At 45.3% G+C, this 17329-nt stretch overlaps 1 protein-coding gene and 1 long non-coding RNA gene across 4 annotated transcripts; one reads left to right on the forward strand and one right to left on the reverse strand.

Moving 5' to 3' along the window:
* The first annotated feature begins 1171 nt into the window (after positions 1 to 1171).
* LOC115115195 (catenin (cadherin-associated protein), beta 1) lies at positions 1172 to 10955 on the forward strand. 3 transcript variants are annotated; one of them, XM_065015540.1, is made up of 17 exons: positions 1173 to 1335; positions 4756 to 4806; positions 4927 to 5151; positions 5336 to 5589; positions 5715 to 5953; positions 6401 to 6602; positions 6748 to 6892; positions 7039 to 7142; positions 7258 to 7287; positions 7545 to 7883; positions 8051 to 8209; positions 8323 to 8442; positions 8595 to 8745; positions 8992 to 9113; positions 9439 to 9499; positions 9850 to 10074; positions 10236 to 10955. In XM_065015540.1, the coding sequence occupies exons 2-16, from the start codon at positions 4794 to 4796 to the stop codon at positions 10056 to 10058; spliced, it is 2373 nt and encodes a 790-aa protein (XP_064871612.1). In that variant the 5' UTR covers positions 1173 to 1335; positions 4756 to 4793; the 3' UTR covers positions 10059 to 10074; positions 10236 to 10955. The 3 variants fall into 3 exon arrangements, with proteins under 3 accessions (XP_064871614.1, XP_064871612.1, XP_064871613.1); XM_065015542.1 differs by lacking the exon at positions 9850 to 10074 and having other exon boundaries at positions 1172 to 1335; XM_065015541.1 differs by lacking the exon at positions 7258 to 7287 and having other exon boundaries at positions 1174 to 1335.
* LOC135568792 (uncharacterized) lies at positions 10234 to 13016 on the reverse strand. Its single transcript, XR_010462725.1, has 2 exons — positions 12221 to 13016; positions 10234 to 11290 (listed from the first exon to the last, which is right to left on the reverse strand). It is a non-coding gene; the product is annotated as an uncharacterized LOC135568792 (long non-coding RNA).
* Between the last annotated feature and the right edge of the window lie 4313 nt (positions 13017 to 17329).

Below are 17329 nucleotides of genomic sequence, written 5' to 3' on the forward strand. Positions count from 1 at the left end.
TTGTGGGGAATATTAATATTCTAGGATGTTATTCACAAATGGATATTCAGGTATACTAAATCTATCTTAAGGCCATCAGACTGCTAAACAGCAATCCCTAACTCAGAGAGGCTGCTGCCGACATTGAGACCCAATCACTGGCCACTTTAATAAATGGATCAATAGTCACTTTAAACAATGCCACATTAAATAATGCCACTTTAATCACACTATCTTACATTACTCATATAATATGTATATACTGTATTTTATACCATCTATAGCACCTTGACTATGCCACTCAGCCATCGCTCATCCATATATATTTATATGTAGACATTCTCATTCACCCCTTTAGATTTGTGTGTATTAGGTAGTTGTTAGATATTACTGCACTGTCGGAACTAGAAGCACAAGCATTTCGCTACACTTGCATGATCTGCTAACCATGTGTATGTGACCAATACAATTTGATTTGTATGATGAAGTATTCAGTACTAGATAAACATGACACAATGTTGTGGAAAATATAGAAAATAAATCAATGTGATCATAAAACCATCATGTATCTTGAGTCATGACTGTCGCAACATTATATGGAATCAGGTGAATCGTTTTGAAAAAATAAACAGATCCTACACACACTACATTCCAAATACCCTTAGTATATTCTGAGCAGTGCCTATGCTAGAGATAAGCTATTTTCAGACATGCAGTAGAACTAAATTCCTCTGAGAACGTTTTCAGTATACCATTGTGAATGTCTCTTTAGTAAATTCAGTTGAAACAATAAGCTGTCCGTTTTAGGATTCCGAACCGAAGTACTGCAATTTTTTTATAATTATGTGATGTCCATTGAAGATTTTTTCAGTCCAATCCATAGATGCATTCCTGGTCTTCATCCTAATTTATGGAAAAGGTACACTGCCGGAACTTCATACCATCTGGATTCATACGCCGATTTTATGATCAGGATTTGTTCTTTCCTTTTATGAAATACAATACATTATAGTTGTATGAAGTTGTTTTAAGATTGTTTCTAATATACACATATATATATATATAACGGACTTCACTTTGATAATTTGATAAAGACCATATGGTATCTATTTTATTCCTACATGCGGAAGGATAGAGTTGCCACATAATTGTAATTCGGTCTATTACAGTGCGACGCCATCTTAAACCCAATGATTCAACAGCAGTAACCAAGTTGTTCCTTGACTGCTGAGGGGCTAGTCGAAGGACTCGCTTGTGATTGTAATTTTAACGTATTTTTTTATTTTTTTTCTCCCCACGAGGCGTTGGTTTTATCCACCTAAACGCGAGGAGACCGATTTGTGGCTTTTGACAAGGGTAGGCATCTTCGTAATTTTTTATATATATATTTTATTTGGATTTGACATCGAATGTATGCGTTGTATTTGGTTGGTAGCTAGCTAAGTTAGCTAGTTTGTAGGTAAATGTTTCCCGCAGTCCAAAGGCGGTGGCAAGCAATCTGAATATCAGCGCGTCGTGATCACGACAACTGGAGTCGTACAGAATTAATTGGAATTCACAAGTACAGTTTTATCAGAAACGAATTGAATTCATTTTTAGCCAGCTAGCCATGGTGGTAGCAGGCTGCGCCATGGCCCGGACACTCCCCGCTAGCTAGCGTTTGCTAGCTGCCGAAAACGAGGTGATTTGCTAGCTAGGTCAACTTTCCGGCGCTTTGACTCATGTTAGTGGTCGTGAGAAACAACTGTCTAGTTAGCAACTATTGATACAGCTGACTGGAACGTTTTGCCCTGTTACTTTTCAATTGGCTTGAACTGGGAGACATTTAAGTAACGTTAGCAAGCTAGTTAAGACTAATGATGGGGAGAATTTTTCAATCAAGCAGCTAACGTTGGCTGGCTAACTAGATAATAGTAAGAGGTTCCATTTTTGCTAGTGTCACTAGCTACGTCGAAATGGATGGCAATAGCGCAAACACTATCCACGTCCAACAGTAACTTTAAATTCATCAACTGATTTTATTGTAAATAAAGTAACATCATTTCCATGTAAGATGCCCATTGTAACTAAGTGGATTTGTTAGCTAACATTATCAAAGTCAACTAATATTGTTTAATTTCGTCAAACGTGATAGCTGTCAATACATCAAGTTTTGTTTTAGCAACTGGGTAAAACTGTTTTACTGGACGTCAAGTTAAACAAAGACCGACAAATTCCTTAGCGGTTGTGATTTGAGAGGAAGTTGAGGAGGAGCTTGACTGAAATTTGAGTCGTTGTTGCTCATCGGAAATTCGGGTAGACTGAAGTGGACTTGGTTGTATGTGGGGGTGGGGAGCTAGCTCGCTGGTGGAAGATTTTTCTGCTCTTGCCACCAATTTCTAGTGAAACACAGCGGAACTACTCCGGAAATACCCCTTACAGAACCCAACGTTGTTTAATCGGGATCATCTCATCTTGATATTTGGAAGAAACGTGCATAATGTATTTTCCTTGGACATTGTAACGTATCTTGTTTGTTAGCATACAAAATATTGACGATACAATAACGTTGCCACGGATATTGCCGTGATTCATCTACCCACTAACATTTGCATACTTTCCCGGAGTGTTGGTGGCTTGCTAAATCACAGTACGTTATCGAAACTTCGGTCTTGAACAAGGTATGACACATACCTCTGTGAATTCATTGTTTCTGAGAATGAAATTGAGGTTTTAGAATTTGGTGCCGTATTTTTCTTAGACTTTTACAGTAGACGGATGCTGTGAAAGTTGCAGAAAGCAAGGGTATGATTCATGATTGGTTTAATGTCTAGCGCAGTTAATAAGAAACCAAGTCTCAAGTCAAAGTCAGAGAAAACAGTTACATTCGTTGCAAGAGTTCCAGTCTATTTGCTTGGATTTTTACTACAGTCAATGACGAGTAGTAGCTTAATACAGTAAACAAGAGTTGTTTGCTGAGATAATGTTCTTGTTTGACATTGTCATGTATTTTCTTTAAAATCATCTTTATTGATTGGTGGTTAGTTACAATCTTAGCTGCAATTGAATGGCTAAAGGCTCTAAAATAATTTGGCCATGGTACTATGTATGCACAGTAGGCCAAACTGTGGACCAGGAATTAGTAGTTGTGACTGCTGACCGTGTACATTGCTCTGAGGGGGAGAGATTGTGGTCTCAAATTCAGCTCACAATACAGCAGTTACCAAGCTTTCTCTGGTAGTTTCTCTGACAGCCACGTTCACATGTTGCTACATCGGTAGGCTCGGTTGTATCCTAGATGGGCAACCTTTGCAAATTCATATATGTTCCTCGAACTATCGCTCTTCTGGTGCTCTAGGAATCCATGTCCCTTGAAACAGCCTATTAGGTCCCAGTGTCTTTAGCCCAGGGCAATATGGTAGTGTTTCCAGTCACTCCCTCCACCACAGATGTCTGCTGTTTTGACTACTAGCCTCTTAGTGCATGCATTGCAAGCAGATGTGCTGAATAATCTCCATAGAAACTGTGAGTGACTATTAAACATGGGTATGAGGACAAGTATCCCACCATAGCCCCTTAAAGTGCAGCCTCCTAATCTGTGATTCATACTGCTCTTTACAGTTTAAATTGAAGCAATTGCCAGGGATGTTTTGGATATTGATTGGTTTGCTGCAGTTTATGAAACTTACTCATTGTCTGCTGCTGGGTTCTGATAATGACCCAAATTGGGTAGTGAGCAAAGCTGTTTTCCCATCTGACTCTGTCAGTGTAGCTACTGCTCTGCATGTGGGTTTTAACTTGCCCACCAGAGGGTCTGGTGATACTGGGAGATCCTGTTTTTTTTTGTGTGTGGGGGTACTGTAGTAGAAATTACTAACTTGAATGGATTTCATTACCTTCTTGTATAAACTAAAACACAGTTGTGATGGTATCTCTGCTAATGCTGCAGCAAGGTGTTTTGTTGGGCTGGGAGGATACCAGTGTCGCAAAATAAAAATGTTAATTTCAAATAACAAAGCACAAGTTTCAGTCCTTAAAAGTACGTAAAATATTGTGTGCTATAGCTTGGAAAATACTTTTTGACTTTGGGTGACATTTGTTTCCAACATTATGGCTGTTTTCCTAAATATTGAATCCGCTTCCTATTTAGTTTCCTTGCCACGATACTTGTATTGTGATACTGGTATCCTCATGGCCCTAGTGTTTTGCATTGGACCTGTCTGAGGGATCATGTTACGTTCATAGATTTGTTTTTACATCACTGTCACTTGTGAAGCTAAAGGATTTTGATAGCGCCATATTCCCTACAGTGCTTTTTAGTTAGTTTGTCTTATTTAAACATTTGTTTGTAGTAAATATTTCAGGTTTTATTTTGAGTGTCTGAAATGTGGTGTATAAATAAAGCTTGATTTCCTCTTCTAGAGCCCAGAATATAGGGTCTAACAGAACTCTCTTTGGTATTCTTGTTTATTACTCCAAAGGACTGTACTTAACAGATTGGTAGCATATCCTCAAATGAAGACTGTCATTTTTTTGTTGCTCTCTTTGAAGTCCCCCCCCCATTCCCCACTGTTTTTATTTGGCCTCCATTCGTTTAGCTGCCAAGTTAATGCTTCATACATTTAGCCACCAAGTTAGCAGTTCATTTGATGTCTAGGTAATGCAGCCCTGATTCTGTTTTTTTCCCTCTGCTGGAATTTAGCTGGTCCAATGAAAAGGTTGCTTTGTGCTATTTGTTTTGGCATGAGCTGAGGTGGAAACGACTATGAATGAACTTTGCTGTTCTGTTACTTTCAGATCTGGAAGCTGTGCAGGCTGTGGGTTTTGAAAGTAACATGGCTTCCCAGTGTAAGTATTCAGCTTTTTAGAATAACTTAAACATGGCTACCACTGATTTAATTCAACGGTCTTCCCCTCTGGTTGAACAGCCTCCAAGTAACCTAACGCTGGTTGTTTTCTAATGTCTAGCTGATCTGATGGAGCTGGACATGGCCATGGAGCCTGACCGGAAGGCTGCAGTGAGCCACTGGCAGCAGCAGTCCTACCTGGACTCTGGTATCCACTCAGGGGCTACCACCACCGCCCCCTCCCTGAGTGGGAAGGGCAACCCAGAGGAGGAGGATGTGGATAACCAGGTGCTGTACGAGTGGGAGCAGGGCTTCTCTCAGTCCTTCACACAAGACCAAGTGTCAGGTAAAAAAAAAATACACTACAATACCACGGGAATGCTTGACTGGGATTTTGAACATGTCACATGGTATGAAGTTAATGGATAGTAGTTAGTACTTTATTATACTGACAAACCTCAGCTTTGGCTCCTTTAGAGGAATCTGGCCACCATCTTAGAGAAGTGGCTCTGACCTAACCTCTCCTCCAGACATTGACGGGCAGTATGCCATGACCAGAGCCCAGAGGGTGCGTGCGGCCATGTTTCCAGAGACCCTGGACGAGGGCATGCAGCTCCCCTCCACCCAGTTTGATGGGGCCCACCCCACCAACGTGCAGCGGCTGGCTGAGCCCTCTCAGATGCTGAAGCATGCCGTGGTGAACCTCATCAACTATCAGGATGACGCCGAGCTGGCCACGCGTGCCATCCCTGAGCTGACCAAACTACTCAACGATGAGGACCAGGTGCATACAGCTAACCACAACTGGCCCGCTTTGGTCCCCAACCAACTAAGAAATGCACCTGACTTAATGGTGTTAGGTTGTATAGAGTTCTGTCCTGACCTCTTCTCCTGTCTTCATTCCTCCAGGTGGTGGTGAACAAGGCTGCAGTGATGGTGCACCAGTTGTCCAAGAAGGAGGCTAGCCGCCACGCCATCATGCGCTCCCCCCAGATGGTGTCGGCAATCGTGCGCACCATGCAGAACACCAACGATGTGGAGACAGCCCGCTGCACCGCCGGCACCCTGCACAACCTGTCCCACCACAGAGAGGGTCTGCTGGCCATCTTCAAGTCCGGGGGCATCCCCGCCCTTGTCAAAATGCTTGGGTATGTCGGTCAGCCCCTGGACTGTAACCTGACCGGTCTCTTGAGTTTCTAAGGAAGTTGTTTTAAGATGAACTGCACAGAATCACTGATCTCACGAACTGTTCATTATGTGGTCAAGATTAGAGGTTGTGTGCAGCGTCTTGCTCTAACTCAGTATATTCCAAACTGCCCCCCCCCCTTTTTTTTTTTTGTTGCTCTAGCGCTTCACAGCTGAGTCAGATAACCAACTCGTCAAAGCTTTGATTATTTTATCAGCTGTCGTTAAGGCAAAAACCAAAATGTGCACCCTCTTGGGGTCCCCAGGACTGAGTTGGGGAGGAAATGCTGCTCTAACTGTTGCCCCCTCAAACATGGGGGGTACAGTTAGCTAGTTTCTCTGCCATGTAGTTACCTTCCTGTGTGTTCAGTTAGCCTTTGGTACCTTCCAACCTAAAACTGTCTCCTCAGGTCCCCAGTGGACTCAGTGCTGTTCTACGCCATCACCACCCTACACAACCTGCTGCTCCACCAGGAGGGTGCCAAGATGGCCGTGCGTCTGGCCGGGGGCCTGCAGAAAATGGTGGCCCTGCTCAACAAGACAAATGTCAAATTCCTCGCCATCACAACAGATTGCCTTCAGATTCTTGCCTACGGCAACCAAGAGAGCAAGGTAAGGAATTGAAATGAAAATCAGTTTCATTTACTGATCTCTTGGTTTTAGACATCTTTGATGCTTCGCTCTGTCCCTTAATTAGGGCATTAATTGTGATCCATCTTGGTGTATTTTAAACATCTTTGATGCTACCCATCCCCAGCTTATCATCCTGGCCAGCGGTGGGCCCCAGGCCCTGGTCAACATCATGAGGACATACACATATGAAAAGCTGTTGTGGACTACCAGTAGAGTTCTCAAAGTGCTCTCTGTCTGCTCCAGCAACAAGCCTGCAATCGTAGAGGCTGGTAAGTACTACCTTTTTATTTATGGACCTTATTGATATATCTAAATAAAAATGCATATTTTAAAGTGTGTTCTTGCTCACTTTAGTTCAGTTGGCTCTCCACTGATACTCACAGTGAGCTGGGCTAAAGGCTGTGTGTTTCTCCAGGTGGTATGCAGGCTCTTGGGCTTCACCTCACAGACCCCAGTCAGAGACTAGTCCAGAACTGCCTGTGGACCCTCAGGAACCTGTCAGACGCTGCCACCAAACAGGTGAGGAGCCGTCCCCCACTAGCACACCTCTGTTCCTCTTTCCTACACCTTTCCTACCTGAATTCTTCCTACATAAGAGCTCTCTTTCTGTCTCCCTGCCTTTTCCATGGAGAAGACGACCTTAGCTGAAGTAGATGTGATGCAGGTAAAAGTAGTCCTTCCTGCCTTTCTGTGTTGGAGCTGTGGCTAGTCAGAGCCCACTTCATCTACAGCCCAGCTCATCGTACCCTTACAGTTCAGCTGACTTACTAAAGGCTCATTAGAGTAAAGCGTTAAACCCACCTGAAGAAGAGGAATTAGTGTAAGCATCTCTCTGAGAAGAAGCGATCAGTGTAGGGCTGTCTGGTGGTTAGCTGTGTTGGTCTGGATGAGACATGCCGGTGTATTCCTTTCCTCTAACAGGAGGGTATGGAAGGTCTGCTGGGGACCCTGGTCCAGCTCCTGGGCTCTGATGACATCAACGTGGTGACGTGTGCTGCTGGCATACTGTCCAACCTCACCTGCAACAACTACAAGAACAAGATGATGGTGTGTCAGGTTGGGGGGATTGAGGCGCTGGTCCGTACCGTGCTGCGTGCCGGAGACCGCGAGGACATCACTGAGCCGGCCATCTGCGCCCTGCGCCACCTCACCAGCCGCCACCAGGATGCTGAGATGGCCCAGAATGCTGTGCGGCTTCACTACGGCCTGCCTGTGGTGGTCAAGCTGCTGCATCCCCCCTCCCACTGGCCCCTCATCAAGGTAATGTTTGTTTTATGAAAATGGGATGGGGCCAATCAACATTTGTTTCCACATCGGTGCAAGTTAGTAGCAGAACCTTCATTTGTAGACTGAGTTCCCTGACTTGGAAATGAGTACTTGTTTATTTAAATGAATGAAATGGTTTAAATGTGATCTCTTCCTTCCAGGCCACTGTGGGCCTAATCCGTAACCTGGCTCTGTGTCCAGCCAACCATGCCCCTCTGCGTGAGCAGGGGGCCATCCCCAGACTGGTGCAGCTGCTGGTCAGAGCCCACCAGGACACCCAGAGACGCACCTCCATGGGAGGCACCCAGCAGCAGTTTGTGGTAAGACACACAAGCGTAACATACACCTCCACACAGTGCATCTGTCTCCCAATAAGCACAGTTTCCTCAATGCTCTCTGTAGTCTCTGAACTAACGGTTGTCCTGCACCACAGGAGGGAGTTCGTATGGAGGAGATTGTGGAGGGCTGTACTGGAGCTCTGCACATCTTGGCTAGAGATGTCCACAACAGAATCGTCATCAGAGGACTCAACACCATTCCACTCTTTGTCCAGGTAAGACCTCTAAGCAACTTAAATGTACTGCTCCTCACAACTACAGAATTTGGATTTTTCTCTTTCCAATTTGAACTACACAGCTTATTTTATTTATATAAGTAATCTGATCTTTGCAACTCCTGTACCTTCCTCCTCTCTTGTTGCTGCAGCTGTTGTATTCTCCAATTGAGAACATTCAGCGTGTGGCTGCAGGAGTTCTGTGTGAGTTGGCCCAGGACAAGGAGGCAGCGGAGGCCATCGAGGCTGAGGGCGCCACCGCCCCCCTCACAGAGCTGCTTCACTCCAGAAACGAGGGCGTGGGTGAGTTAACAGGCCTCGGTCCACAACCAGCTCTGTTGGCGCCTCAGAACTCTTTTGATTGTTAAGCCCACAAATAAATGCAAATGGCTGCCATTCTAGAGCTATGCAGGTCTGTCAGTCATGGGAATTCTAGAATATCTATGGTTTAGGCCTCTGTCCAGAAGGATCTGTCTAGCTAGCCGTTGGTGCATTACTTTCTATAGATGGTTAAGTGAGACGACTCAACCCTGTTTGTTCTCTCCTCAGCCACCTATGCTGCTGCTGTTCTGTTCCGTATGTCTGAAGACAAGCCCCAGGACTATAAGAAGCGTCTGTCTGTGGAGCTCACCAGCTCCCTGTTCAGGACGGAGCCTATGACCTGGAACGAGGTGCGCTGCTGTTCAGTCACTTCTGTCTGCTGCGTCTCAAATGGCACGCGGCTTATGGGCCCTGGTCAAAAGTCGTGCACTATAAAGGGAATAGGGTGCCAATTGGGAAGCAGCCTGGGAGACATGCCAAATTACGTGAAGTGTCATACTTTAAAGTATTAGATGTGCTTGGATCTGGAGCCAGGATTCTGTATTTACTAAGGAAGTGTCTTGTGTTCATGGCCCATGACACAACTTCTGGGCAGAACACCTCAGGGCTGTTAGTGATCACTGTCTGACGTGACCCTCGTTCCTGATGTTGTTCTCTTGGTCCTTCTCTCTTTAGACAGGAGATCTGGGCCTGGACATCGGCGCTCAGGGAGATGCCCTGGGCTACCGTCAGGAAGGTAAGCACTGTCTCATTGTGCCTTGTCCTGGTGTGCAGCTCTCAAACTGCTGCTCACATAACAGCCCAGCTCTCAGCCAGCACCTGGGCTCCTCCAGCAGCAACCCCCTCACACTAACACTCCCGGCCCCACTGTGCTAGCTAGCTAAAGCTTGCAACTGGCCAGCAGCACAGCTGTCCACATTAGCTTTGAGACCAAGTAGTTTGGATTTGTAGTGGCTTTGTCTGGATTGGTACTGTGATTGGCTGAGAATTATGATTGGATGTTTTGATCCTACTACTGTGTGGTGCTTGTGTTAATAAGCTCTAACAAGTGTGTGTGTGTGCTCCCTCCATCACTTCCATTGGCAGACCCTAGCTATCGCTCCTTCCACTCTGGGGGATATGGGCAGGACTCCATGGGTATGGACTCCATGATGGACCATGACATGGGTGCCCACCACCCCGGCCCTGAATACCCAGTCGACGGGCTGCCCGACCTGGGCCACGCCCAAGACTTGATCGATGGGCTTCCCCCAGGCGACAGCAATCAGTTGGCTTGGTTTGATACTGACCTGTAAATAGACTACTTTTTAGGTAAGGAGCTGTGTTAAGACTAGGCACCACGGCGGTGACAGGCTGGTGCATGCTGGGACTTCTACTACTGTGGCTGACGTTTCTAACTCTACTCTTCTAGCTTCTCTTCATGCTCTGTGGTCCCATAGTAATGCTGGTGCCTCTCCTCTCCGCTTCTCCAGGTGTATCGTCTGATCTGAATGAACCTGCATTGTGATTTGGCTGGAAAGTTGCTGGGAGGTTTTTGAAAGTGGGCTAGTATCTCAGAAAGTGCCTGACACACTACTGAAAGCTGAGTTTCCTATGGGAACACGTGGAGTGGAAGTAAAACTTTGTTCTGGTCTTTTGTGGGAGTTAAAACTGCGTTAAAGGAATTCCTGGAGTGGGTTACTCAAAGAATGACGCTGAAGAGTGGATCTAAAGATGGAATTTAAAACCCTGGTCTGTATTTTTTTACATTTTATTTTGTATGATTCTTCAGTCTGTAATGGTACTGATATAGCTTGTTATTATACTCTCCTGTCTTTTCTGCACTCATTTGTATCCATTTTAAGTCTCTCGTAGTGATAAGTTATAGTGGTAATGCTCCAATTAAAATGATATGGTGTAGAACACTAATAATCAGTTGAATTGTATTCTGATCAAGTGTAACATTGTGTAGCTTTTGTATAAAACCAAGAATTGGAAATGGTCCAAATATTTTCTTGCTTTAAGTGTGCACTGTTTGTAGTGTCACAACTGTTCCAAAGGGTCTGTGGGGGGGCAGCAGTTTCTTTTTTTAATGTCTTTTAGTTGATAGCTGTTCAAGGAGGTGAGAAGAATCCCTAATTATTGTAGCCTGCTGTGCTTATTGGAGACATGGTCATGACATGGCTAAACAATAAAAATGGACCTTAATTTCAGCTCTGTCTTGGTGGTTTATGGAACTGACTCGTTTTCAGGTCCTTAGGCTACATGGGGGGCAAATGTGTCCTTTGTTTGTACATCCTTTAAAAAAAACTAAAGTATTGTAAAGTGATATTAGAATGGAACGCAAAACCACAATGGATGCCAGTTTTATTATAAAGCTATAGAGCAAGGCACCATAATGGAGACACGGTTTAGGTTGCTGATCACTGATGTGAATTATGGTCCTTCTCGAAGCCAATCCATTGTTGCTGATGAATCAACATTCTAGAATCCAATCCCTGTCAGGATCTCCACTGCCAGTGAAACCACAGCAACATCAGCATGGGACCTGGGAAGAGATGAGGACAATGGACAGATGTGAAGATCTCTTCTCCTCCCTAAACCATTACATGGAGCCAGTTAAACTCATTCCTGTTAATTCCATCAGCAGAGCACTCCATTGAACTAGGATTTGAAAAATAGACATACTTCTTGTAGCCTAATTTCAAACACTGCTCTCATTTCTCCCATCTTCAAAAGGCCACATTTTTAATTTGGCTACTTGTAGTAGTTGACTGACTTGCCCAATACTGTAGAGTCCTATGTCAACTTTCAAGAGTTGGACAAACTATGCACTTCCAGTCCTCTCCTGACTGTCACACTGTGGCAATCAGCAGTAGAAATGAAGCCCCCCGGTTCAGTAAAAAGCTGACGGTTGAGGCAGGAGAAATGTAATCACTCAAATTCAGTGCTATTGCTGTAAGAATTGACATCAAAATGAACAATTTTGAGGCTAGTGTTTTTACAGTAAAGTGTTTATTTTGGGTTCTGATGGGGTAGAACAAAGCTCATGAGGCATATTCAAATGTATGTAGCAACTGCTGATTGCCCCTTTAAGAATCAAAAGAAACTAAATTCCCCATGGTTGCCATGGTGAGTGAGGTGGTGACGTAGTCCAGCAGTCACACATGGAGAGAAGTTTGGAATTTCACAGCCACTTTGCCCCAAACCCCAATATTGTCCAAAGCTCTGCTTCATAAGCCTGGCTTGGCAACTTCAAAGGGATTGTTTTTCCATTTGAGGAAGGGAGAGAGGGAGGCCTCTAGCAGCCCAACAATGGGCCACTATCCCCAGTTCGAGACGCAACGGGCTCAAGGAATCTTTCATCGCACAACCCTGCCTTGGCCTCCCACATGAATGGATCAAAGCAGAGCCCTGAGGACAAAGCTGGAGTTCTAGAGAGATCAGAGTGGAGACTGGAGAGAGTCTGAATACACACCTGGCAGAATGACTCAGTCTCTGAAGAACATGGACCAGCTCTTGACCCTCAGCCGAGCTGTACCACAAACTGTCTGTAGTAGCTGGGATCTGGGAAAAAACAAAGACAGAATGACCAAGTACACACTACAAAAACAATGGATCAGGTTTCACAACTCATATAGCCTTGGGGTTATATTTCTATAGGATGTAGCCAGGCATAGTTACTACTGAACGAACAGACCACTCACTGGAGCCTTAAAAGCTAGCCTACATTGGAGCACACACAAAATGGAGGCAGATAAAGGAGGAATGTCTGTGCTAATGGTAAACAGGTGTTTCCCTCCCCTGCCTACTGTTACATTAGAGGCTCCAGCCTTCCGCTCACTGCTCCACAAGCATTTAAAGGCCTCCTCCACCGCAGGACCGTAGCAAACCTGCTTTCAAATACATTTTTTTCCCCAAAATATTTGTTTGAGCATGCCTGGAGAGCCAGATGGGCAGGGTTCTAAACTTTTGGGACTATTCTATTGGTTCCCATTGCACCAGGCAAACTCAATCAAGCTCCGCTAAAGTATTTGAACCCAGGTCTGGTTCACAGGAGTTGGACTAGAGTAGACATCTGACGTCACGTTGGAAAATCAACAGCAGCAGGGAGACGAAGTGCTGCCCCTATAGTGACATCTGGAGCAGGTGCTTTATTACATCTCCTTAGTCCAGCTCAGAAACAGGAAGAGGTGGGGAGACAAGGCAGCCAAGGACTGGTTCCCACTTGACAGGAAAGAAAGGAGTGTTTCTGCCTGTGATCTCCAGCTTAGTGTATAGAGCCTGAGCCCAGGCATGCATGCAGAACAAAGGGGGCTGACTGAGGGAGAGGGGGGGGGGCAAAACCCAGTACAGGGTTATGGAGCCAGGGCCAGGGGGGGATCTCAGTATCATCTCTCTGACAATGGAGCCTGGAGCTACGGAGCTTCTCCAACCAAGGCAGCCAGGGTCTCTAGTCTCTCCTGTCAACCTGAACTGGGCCACCAGATGAGGTGAGTGATGCAATCTGGGACTCAAGGCTCCATGCTTCACAGCTTCAAACACAGCATGGTCAAAGAGGGAAGGTAGGTTTGGGATTAAGGCAGAGCACAAATTAGAATCTTACTTAAACTTTGCTTGAGGCGGTCTTAGCTGCAATAGACACAACCCGCCAGCAACCTGACCCCCAAGCCGGCTTCTCGCTTTCCAATCCTCTGGGTGAGAAAAGTTCTGTATCAACGCTACTTCAGTTCAAGGCAATGCTCCTTCTTGATAATAACCTCTCTCTCAGACCATCTCATCCCCGAGAGGTGCTGCCTAGAAGGTGAGTTGTCAGCGGTCCTCGTGGCCTTGTATGTGAGCTGCTCTTTTAGTGGGATGGAAAGGTGATGACAAGGCGTCCGTGTTTAATGGATCTGGACGACTAAACCAACTAGCGGGGGTAATTACTCCGCTGGGTTTATGAAGCTGCAAATACATTTTCATTGTAATCTCCTGTGACATCACCGGCTCCTTCCACTCTGCCAGCAAAGTACCGCCTGTTGCCAGGCAACAGGGTTATGTACCTCGGAGGAGAGACTTTCCCTAATTCTCTGAGCTCCTCTCTCGTCCTATAATTCTATCCACTGTAATATTGCTTAATACCCCAGCTGTCTACAACCCCATGCTATTTTACAGATGTCATAATACAATAAGAAATAGGCTAGCATTTCCAGGTTCCCTCTTCTTCCCTGGTCCTATTCTTAGTATCCACACAGAACACTATCCAAGAGAACTGTATTATCACCAGTAGGTGGCTAGTAGACAACACACTCCCCTTTTACTGAAATACCCTGCCTGCATGGGTAACTGTTGAATGAGAAAGCAGCGTAGCTTTCCTCTGTGTGCTATTAAACAGTGTCAGACTAAGCGAGTCACTGAAGAATTATGCTTAGCTACAGTTGTCAGCGCTACACAACGTTGGAAAGTACGTTGCGTGCTGTGCAGCAGACAAATTGGAGAGATGGAGGCTTAAAATAGCAGACAGTCACAGCTGGGACCGCTTTTAAACACCTGACCATAAATATGGTCCTCATCTGAGTATGTTTACACTGCTGTGTGTGTGTGTGTGAGACAGGGAGAATGGAGTGAGATGGAGATATAGAGTGAACATGAAAGAGAGGAGAGAACATGGGATGAACATGAGAGAGAATGAGGAGAGAGAACATGGGAGAGAAAGAGGAGAGAACATATGAGAGAAGAGAGGAGAGAACATGGGAGAGAGAGAGAACATGAGAAAGAGGAGAGAACATGGGAGAGAACAGGAGAGAACAGGAGAGAACATGAGAGAGAACATGAGAGAAAGAGAGGAGAGAACATGGGAGGAGAGAGAGAACATGAGAAAGAAAGAGAGGAGAGAACATGGGAGAGGAGAACATGAGAGAACAGAGAGGAGAGAACATGGGAGAGAGAGAACATGAGAGAAAGAGAGAGGAGAGAACATGGGAGAGAGGAGAGAAGAAAGGAGGAGAGAACATGGAGAGAGAGAGAGGAGAGAACATGGGAGAGAGAGAACATGAGAAAGAAAGAGAGGAGAGAACATGGGAGAGAGAGAACATGGGAGAGAGAGATGAGAAAGAAAGAGAGGAGAGAACATGGGAGAGAGAGAACAGAGAAAGAGAGAACATGAGAGAACATGGGAGAGGAGAGAACATGGAGAGAGAGAGAGAACATGAGAGAGAAAGAGAGGAGAGAACATGGGAGAGATGAGAGAGAACATGAGAGAGAAAGAGAGGAGAGAACATGGGAGAGAGAGAGAGAACATGAGAGAGAAAGAGAGGAGAGAACATGGGAGAGAGAGAGAGGAGAGAACATGGGAGAGAGAGAACATGAGAAAGAAAGAGGAGAGAACATGGGAGAGAGAGAGAGAACATGAGAGAGAAAGAGAGGAGAGAACATGGGAGAGAGAGAGAGAACATGAGAGAGAAAGAGGAGAGAACATGGGAGAGAGAGAGAGAACATGGGAGAGAGAGAACATGAGAGAGAAAGAGAGGAGAGAACATGGGAGAGAGAGAGAACATGAGAGAGAAAGAGAGGAGAGAACATGGAGAGAGAGAGAGAACATGAGAGAGAAAGAGAGGAGAGAACATGGGAGAGAGAGAGAGAACATGAGAGAGAGAAATGGGGAGAGATGGGAGAGAACATGAGAGAGAGAGAGAGAGAGGAGAGAACATGGGAGAGGAGAGAGAGAACATGAGAAAGAAGAGAGAACAGAGAGAGAACATGGGAGAGAGAGAGAACAGAGAGAGAGAAAGAGAGAGAGAACATGGAGAGAGAGAGAGAGAACATGAGAGAGAAAGAGAGGAGAGAGAACATGGGAGAGAGAGAGAACATGAGAGAGAACAGAGAACATGGGAGAGAGAGAGAACATGAGAGAGAAAGAGAGGAGAGAACATGGGAGAGAGAGAACATGAGAAAGAAAGAGAGGAGAGAACATGGGAGAGAGAGTTATGTGGCGGGTGGCTCTGCTGTCCTGAATCCTGACTCCATACTAACAGGTTATCAGATAACCTGGCCCAACTGCATACATCTGATGTATTGTATATCTGTGTTAATCCGCTTTGGACCATAGCCTCCCCTAAATCGGGACAAGCCTTTTGCCAGCTCAGAGAGAGAGAGAGATAAACGTTAGAGCAAAACAACAATCAACAACCCTCCTTCCCGTTCACTCCTCCCCTCACTCCCCCATCTCCACAAACAAGTGGATTGTTCAGAATGTTTAACAGGTAAACTCAGGCTGGTACATCAAAGCTAACATGGGATGGCAAACCCTAGTCCCTGTAATTACAGAGTGAATTAACATGGTTGTGAAGCTATAAGTAGAACCCATTCACAGATCCAGTCTGAGGGGATCTACTTTTAAAACTCATGTGGACAAGAGGAGCTGACGGGCGGACTCTCTCATAATAATAATAATGATCAGCTCTCTCCAGTGGTCTCTGTAGATTTAAGGCCCTTGCGCTTGACTGTTTTGCTTTATTTCCTCCCGTAAGATTAAAGTGAGATCCTCTCTGGTGCTGCTCTTTAATCTGTGTGGAATTTAGCAGAATGGGTTCCAGGAGCAGCTCTCGCATGACGAGTAACCTTGTGTTAGTTCCCAGAGGCGGGAGACCCAGGGTAGAACCCAGCTCGGTCACACCAGCACTCACACAGAAACACATGTTCCTTGTGTGTTCATGGTATAAATTCAGTTTGATCAACACACGAATGACCTCAGACGGTCTGAGGAGCATCAGAGTGTGACCTGTCTCTCTCTCTCTGTGGTCCCTGACTGACTGTTGAGATCAGTGTGTTGAGCTGCAGCGAAGGGAGAGGGACAGGCTCTGCTGCTCTCTACCATGGTCCCACCTACCTCAGCTTAGATCACAGTGTCTGACACACACATACACTACAGACAGACAAAGAGAGAGAGAAAGAGAGACAGAGGCAAATTAATCAGAACTCAAAAACGCCCGGAACATCCAATTACTGGAGGTTTCCTTCTTTTCGGAGGCCCTTTTGTAACCTCAATTCAATTAGTGTTCCAAGTCGTTAACTGAATATTGAAGCCGTTTTCAGATGAAATGAAAGGCAAGGGCAGAGTGGGCTAGGGGATAAAACATTTGTTAGGCATGCTAATAACTAGTGCTGCTATTCAGCCTCCGTCAGACTACAGACCCAGAGGACTGTCTGTGACCATGGCTGAGGCGGTAATGACCAGGTTTTGCCCAAATGAGCCAAATAAAGCCCTGACTTAATTTATTCAGAATACAGGACGTGAACTGTACTACGCACTCACTTCCTACTTATCTAATTGGCTAGATGCAACCCATCTATCATTATGAGGACTCAGAGGGAGTTGGGGTGCAGGGTCGTGGCAACACACATGTCTTCACTTTGATTGAAAAGATCAAAAGGTATTTGATTGCACATGTTTGATTCCCCAACCTTGTAAAACACACAAACAGGGCTGGATAGTTGTGGTGTGTCTTCATGTGGCCGGTCAAATGGAAAGTATTTTGTTGAAAGAGATTTGCTGCAGCTAAAGACCTGATGACATTTCATTAACTGTCTGGCTCTGTGCCAAATG

Source organism: Oncorhynchus nerka, unplaced genomic scaffold (genome assembly GCF_034236695.1).
Source record: "Oncorhynchus nerka isolate Pitt River unplaced genomic scaffold, Oner_Uvic_2.0 unplaced_scaffold_1391, whole genome shotgun sequence".
Taxonomy (NCBI): domain Eukaryota; kingdom Metazoa; phylum Chordata; class Actinopteri; order Salmoniformes; family Salmonidae; genus Oncorhynchus; species Oncorhynchus nerka.

Coding starts and splice junctions, on each gene's coding strand:
- LOC115115195 (XM_065015540.1), top strand. Junction 5,152..5,335: donor CACACAAGACCAAGTGTCAG/GTAAAAAAAAAA, acceptor CCTCTCCTCCAG/ACATTGACGGGCAGTATGCC. Junction 7,288..7,544: donor CTGAAGTAGATGTGATGCAG/GTAAAAGTAGTC, acceptor TTCCTCTAACAG/GAGGGTATGGAAGGTCTGCT.